The following is a 7,161-nucleotide window of genomic DNA, read 5'->3' as shown; positions in this document are numbered from 1 at the left end:
GCCAGATCGCAGTGGTCTGTGCTATAAATGTGGCATGGGCGGACACAGGGCAAATGTCTGTACGTCCAAACCGCACTGTGTCCTATGTAAGGGCTTCACGACTAAGCCCGACGGTATGAACCTTAATCATATCCCAGGGACGGGGGCATGCTTCATCTATAGACAAGCATTAGACCAGGCGAAAAACAAATAGGCATGGAGATCTGTCCAATAGACACTACGGCTTCAGGAAGGGCCGTTCTACTATACATGCGATCCAAGAGGTAGTGGAAACCGTCGTTAAAGTCGAAGAAGAAAGCCGATACACCAAGAAGGTTGTTCTGCTGGCAACCCTGGATGTCAAAAACGCTTTCAACTCGGCCAGGTGGGCGGAGATGATCACAGCATTAGAGAGGTTCCAAATACCTGAATATCTCATGCGTATATTGAGAGACTATCTTTCAGATAGAATCTTGATAAACGATAGCACAGAAGGCCCAAAAAACAAGAGAATTACATCTGGAGCTGCGCAGGGTTCAATACTCGGCCCCGACTTGTAGTCAGCAGTTACTACAACGAAGGCAGCCAAAAAAAAACACGTGGGCATCTGGATGGATAACCGGCTGTCTTTCTACAAGCAACTGAAGCAGGCAGCAGATAAGGCAGCAAGTGTCACCTCGGCACTCAGTAGACTCATGGTCAACGTGAGTGGCCCAAGACCAAGCAAGCGCCGATTGCTCATGACAGTGGCTCAGTCCATAATGCTCTACGTAGCTGAAATATGGGCTGACGCTCTCAAAAAGAAAACACACCGCAAACTCCTGGCAGTGTCGCAGCGAAGAGCCGTTTTCGGTGCCGTTTCGGTAAGTCCGACTCTGACCTTCGTTCCTTATGGAATATGCGCCCATGTGTGTATCTAGCGTATATGCACATATGCGTGACATGCATATACTGTGCGCGTCGTCCCCAAAGTTCAAATGTGGTTAGTGCATGAGCATTTCATCATCATCATCATCATCCCAAGAATCACCACAGTCGCCTGTGGTGAAGGGGAGGTGATACCCCTACTTGGCGCGTCCCCAGGTGGCGGATAGGGGAATGCTCGCTGGCAACAGAGGGTAAGGCCAAATAAAATACGTCTCGCGGACCAAACACACTGGGTGAAGGAGACACCGAGAAAAAACCCACGATTGTTCCCCGCTGCGGCCCACTGGGAGTGCTCCGAATCACGTTCGCCTGACCCGCTTAAGTGGCAAGGAGCTGATGTGTGCTTGCACTACCGACGTGTCAGCCGCAGCATGGGATCAGGAGCCAGCCACTTCGGGCCTTGATCAGGGAGTGCGTGGTGGCTGCAGAGATCGGAATCTGCAGTGCTCCGGGCGAGTTTCAGTCCGTCCGTGTTTTCCGGGACTTGTTAGCGAAAGCTGGGCCCCAGGGAACTGGGGTAGGATACAGTTCCGAGGGTATACCCGTTCCTAGCTACTTCGGCCCGCCCCTCCACGCACGATGCGCTGGTAAACAATTCCATGGCACCGACATTACCCAACAATCCCGCCCAGAAGAAAGAGCAAGAAGCGACGAGTCAATCAAAGGAACCGACGCTAAAGGAAAAATGCCTTGCAGCCGAAGAGACAATCGACAGGACACTGAAGGAAATGCTGGCCACACTGGCTATCATGAAAGAAGCGGCAGATCGTCAAAAGAATGTCAATGTAGACATTAAAAATGGAGTTCCAAAGTTAGTAGAAGCGCTTGAGATCATCCAGCAAGGAAGGGGGCAGACTAAAAAAGCACAAGCGAGCATCTTGAGCCTAGCGGGGAAATAGGCTCAAAGAAGTTTAAGCACCCCGAGACCCAGCAGCCTTAAAAGAATAGCCTCAAGCCCAGCGGATGATCAGGGTGCAGCTCCGAAGGAAAAGAGGAAAAACAACCTTGCATCGCCACCGGCCTGGACGGAGGTACCTAGAAGGAAGAAAAGACCTGAAAGACAGGAAAACCCGATGCATGCCGAGGGGCAGGCAGAAAAAAAGGAAAAAACCGAAAAACCAGATGATGGAAAAGAGAACGCCTCGCAGCGGTGCTAATAAAACCCGCGGAAGGCAAAACATATGCGGAAGTGCTAGGAGACATTAAGTCGAAGATTAAACCAGAGGACACTGAGACGGTAATCCGCTCAATCCGGCAAACAAGAGAGGGTAGCATCCTTTTGGAACTAGGGAAGCTTACCAAGGATGCGCAAGCTTTCGGGAAAGCTGTAGCAGATAAAATAGGCGATGTTGGCACGGTAAGGAACATGGTGCCCAAAACTACACTTAAGCTGCTGGATCTTGATGCTGTAACAACAAGAGAAGATGTTGAAGAGGCAGTTAAGAATAGCCTGGTTTATCATGGAGACATCAGGGTCACGATCACCAAACCAAACAGGTGGGGACACGTCTTGACTTTTGCAGAAAAGAGCGAGCGAGATGCCAACAAGCTGCTAGAAACTTCCCGCCTTAAAGTGGGCTGGGTCAACAGCCGAATAAGGCAGAGTACCCGAGTGGACCGCTGCTATAAGTGCCTTGGATATGGGCACCAGTCCAAAAGTTGTAAGGGGCCAGATCGAAGCAAACTGTGCTATAAGTGTGAAGCAGAAGGGCACAAGGCGGCCACTTGCACGTCCGAAAATCGATGCGTGCTATGCGCCGACTTGAAGGAGGAAAACTTGCTACTTGATCATGTCACTGGATCAAGTAGTTGTAGAGTCTTCAGAGAAGAATTGAGTAAGGCCAGGAAGATCAAAATATGATCAGGGTACTTCAGACAAATATGAACAGGAGCAAAACGGCCGACGATCTCCTCACGCACCTTAAAAGCAAAGGGAAGATTGATTTAGTCGTAATAAGCGAACAGTACACGAATAAAAATATCACAACATGGTATACAGACGCTCTAAACACTGCAGCAATATGGATCACAAATCCAGAAATAGGGCCTGTGGTGGAACATGGATCCGGAGACGGCTTTGTGTGGGTAGCGATTAAGGACGTCACATACGTCAGCTGCTACCTTACACCAAACGAAGACATCCAGGCATTCCAACAAAAACTGGACCTCCTGGAAGACGTGATGCGAGGAAAAAATGGGAAGGTATTAATGGCAGGCGATTTCAACGCAAAAGCTGTTGAATAAGGCATGCCGAAAACCGACATAAGAGGGAAACGGCTAGCAGAAATGGCTGCTGGTCTGCAACTCATACTCCTGAACACAGGAAAGTCCACGACATTCAGACGCCCATGATGCAGGGAATCCATATTGGACATCACCTTTGCTACGGAGCGATTGTCCCCCCTCGTTAAAAACTGGAAAGTACGGGATGACTATACTGGGAGTGATCACCAGTATATCTACCTGGAAGTGGGTGAAAAAACAAAAGCTAACCCATATCAAGACAAGCGAATGTCTCTAAAATAGACGATGCCAAATTATCTCGAGTAATAACAGAAGGAGGAGAATTTCTGAAACCCTTAGTCGAAAGTGCAAAAGACCCATAAGGAGTGGACAAACTTATGCAGGGGACGATGAACTTGATACATCAAGCCTTTAACGAGGCAATGCCACGACGGAAACAACGTAATAACCGATACCCCAATTATTGGTAGACTCGGGAAATTGCGGATCTCAAGAGGAAGTGTCTACAATGTAGAAGGAAAGCAACTCGTATAAGGAAACGAGACATAAGTAAGGCGGGTGAAAAAATAGCTGAATTTAAGAAAGCCAAGAAGGAACTTCGCAGAGCTATCGATTCTAACAAGGCTCAGAGCTGGAGGGGATTGGTCCAAGAGGTGGACGATGACCCCTGGGGCTTAGGGTACAAGATAGTCACAAGGAAGCTGGGAGCACTACCTTTGGGCGCCAATATGGAACCTAAGGTAATGCAAACTATAGTTGATGGTCTCTTCCCGAATCATCCTATGAGGGCGAGGGAAACCGACGAAATGCAGGACACCGAGGTGCCCCTTTTCAGCGAAGAGGAGCTCACGATAGCAGTGTGCTCCCTGCAAAACAGGAAGGCACCAGGACCCGACGGCATACCGGTAGAGGCACTAAAAGTAGTAGCCCGCACCAACCCGCAGGCCCTACTTGATATACACAACTGCAGCCTAAAAGTGGGTATTTTCCACAAGCAATGGAAGATGCAGCGATTGGTGCTTATCAGCGAAAATAAGGGGGATCCGAAATCACCGGGAGCATACAGACCGCTGTGTATGCTAAACACAGCAGGCAAACTATTAGAAAAATTATTGAAACCTCGTCTCACGACAGCCATACAGGCAGCGGGAGATCTGTCTGAGAGACAATATGGGCTTAGGCGAGGACGCTCCACGGTACACGCTATCCGTGAAATAGCGGATACAGTGAACCAGGCTCAGCAGGGAAATAATGCAACCAGAAAAATCGTTCTGCTGGCCACGTTAGATGTTAAAAACGCATTTAACTCGGCCAGATGGGACGATATGGTAAAAGCACTAAAGGAGTTCCGGGTACCGAATTACCTTTTACGAATACTCAAAAGTTATTAGAACGAGAGAGTTCTGATGTACAATACCACCGAAGGACCAAAGAAAAGAGCGGTAACGGCTGGAGCTACGCAGGGGTCGATCCTAGGACCTGACCTCTGGAACATCTCATATGATGGGATTCTTCGAATAGATATGCCGGACGGGACATATCTGTCTGGATACGCGGATGACATCATGGCAGTGATTGTCGCACGGAACGTGGAGCAGATCCAGTGGAAGCTGAACAAAGTCATGCGAAGGGTAACGAGATGGATGGAGGACCATGGGCTCGGTCTAGCTATGGAAAAAACCGAGTTGGTGTTGATCACAAAAAAGCATATACCAACTGTGGTACCAATTCAGGTTGGCTCAGAGGAGATCCAAACGAAACCGACAATTAAACACTTGGGCCTATACATAGACACAAAGTTGAATTATTGGCAACAGATAAGAGAGGCGGCAGACAAAGCATCAGAAGTAACGTCGGCCCTAAGCAGGCTTATGGCTAATGTAAATGAGCCAAGACCATGCAAAAGACGACTGCTAATGTCAGTGGCGCAGTCCATTATGCTTTACGGAGCAGAGATATGGGTGGACGCACTTAAAAAGAATACCTACCGGAGACGGTTGGCAGCGGTTCAGCAAAAGGGAGCCTTAAGAATCGCGTGCTCGTATCGTACGGTATCAGAACCGGCGATAATAGTGATCGCAGGCGTGTTGCCGATTGATTTGATGGCACAGGAGAAAAAGCTGGTATTCGAAAGAACACCAGAAGTGGGCAAGCACATAGCTAAAGCGGAAGCCAGAGCGCTTTCTTTAGAAAAATGGCAACAACGGTGGGACAGTGATCATCGCGGAAGATGGACAGCAAGGCTGACACCGCAGCTAAACACATGGTTGGATCGCACCCATGGAGAAACGAGTTACTATTTAACGCAATTTCTCTCAGGACATGGGTACTTCCGATCATACCTACACAAGAGAACCAAAGTGAGCAGCCCTAAATGTGGATACTGCGAGGCGGAAGAAGATGATGCAAATCACACCTTCTTCGAGTGTGACCGCTGGGCTGATCTCTAACATCGGCTGGCGAGCGAGATCGGAGACGTGACGCCTGATAATATTGTTGGACTGATGTTGCGAAACGAGGAATGGTGGGACAAGGTTTCCACCTACGCTGACGCCATCCTTCGTAAGAAGAAAGAAGAGGGGCAACTCAATGGCTGAAACCGTTAGCCAAATTCAGCCTCACCCACCCAAGATGTTCGAATGTCGACGAGTCCGATGCACGACAGCTTCGTGCCGCTGAGGACGACGCGTAACCTCTTGGTTCGAAGACGATATAAAAAGATTTTTGTTTTCATTGTTTCTATTGTGTGATTGCAGGACAAGAGACTTTCTCACAGGGTCGAAGGCCGGTGAGCCCTAGATGAGGCATCTACCTCCTCTACCGAGGACGACGCGTAACCCTGGAGGGAGGAAAAAACTGCATGAAGAAGAAGTCCAAGCTGGCAAAAATGGTGGCGCCGAAGTACGACGAATGGGCCTTATCCCTATGCTCCCCATGCTGCCGTGCGCCCGTGTGTCATTTTTTACATGTCATTTTGATGCTTTCAATCTGACGAACTGATAAACACGGCTTTATATATATTTCCGAACACACGTTTAGAGATACAGTTAAAAACTAAAAAAAAAAAGGTAATCAGCACCTAAGGAGACTGTCCTCTATTGATCTCATTAGGCAAAATCTTATTTTCTTGCCGACCTGATAAACACAGTTTCATGTCTGAATGTGACCCAATGAACACCGTTAAATCTGTATTAAATCCATTCTAAAAAAATTCTCGTTTATTATTATTTGTCTAACTTTTGATAACGTGAATTTGTTCGGAGTTTTTGTGTTATTCATGCTAAATAACTTTCCTTCTCTCTATTTTGTTTTACATGTCATTTTGATGCTTACAATTTGACGAACTTTAGAAATTATTTTAAAAACTAAAGACTCGCTTATTGTCATTTTTTTGACTCACGAAAACGTGAATTTGATGAGAGTTCTTGTGTTATTCATGATAAATAAGTTTCACTGCCCTTCATTTTGTTTTACATGTCATTTTGATGCTTTTAATTTGACGACCTGATAAACACCGCCTTATATATATTTCAACCCACGCGTTTAGACATACAGTTAAAAACTAGAGAAATGGTAGTCAACACCTCAGGAGACTGTCTTCTATTGATCATATTAGGCAAAATCGTATTGTCTTGCCGACCCAATAAACACCATTTAATGCCTGACTGTGACCCAAGAAACAGCCTTAAATCTGTATAAAATCCATCCTAAAAAACACTTGTTTATTGTTATTTTTCTGACTTTTGAAAACGTGAATTTGAATGAAGTTCTTGTGTTATTCGTGCTAAATAAACTTTACTGCTCTACATATTGTTTTACATGTCATTTTGATGCTTTCAATTTGACGACCTGATAAACGGCGCTTTATATATATTTCCCCCAACGCGTTTAGAAATACGGTTAAAAACTAAAAAAGAGGTAGCCAACACCTCAGGAGACTGTCCTCTATTGATGTCATCCGGCAAAATCGTATTTTCTTGTCGACCCAATAAACACAGTTTAATGTCTGAA

At 46.7% G+C, this 7,161-nt stretch overlaps 1 protein-coding gene across 1 annotated transcript; it reads left to right on the top strand.

Annotated features, from left to right (window-relative positions):
- Nucleotides 1–2,272: 2,272 nt before the first annotated feature.
- Nucleotides 2,273–2,767, top strand: LOC117178709. The gene has a single exon (XM_033370135.1). The coding sequence runs from the start codon at nt 2,273–2,275 to the stop codon at nt 2,765–2,767; it is 495 nt and encodes a 164-aa protein (XP_033226026.1).
- The last annotated feature ends 4,394 nt before the right edge of the window (nt 2,768–7,161 follow it).

Source organism: Belonocnema kinseyi, chromosome 8 (assembly GCF_010883055.1).
Source record: "Belonocnema kinseyi isolate 2016_QV_RU_SX_M_011 chromosome 8, B_treatae_v1, whole genome shotgun sequence".
Lineage (NCBI taxonomy): Eukaryota > Metazoa > Arthropoda > Insecta > Hymenoptera > Cynipidae > Belonocnema > Belonocnema kinseyi.
The sequence above is the reverse complement of the archived record's forward strand: the minus strand, read 5'-3'. Positions and strand labels throughout refer to the sequence as shown.

What these genes read in the sequence shown, in the direction of transcription:
- LOC117178709 (XM_033370135.1), top strand. Translation starts at nt 2,273, where the DNA reads ATGGTGCCCAAAACTACACTTAAGCTGCTGGATCTTGATGCTGTAACA.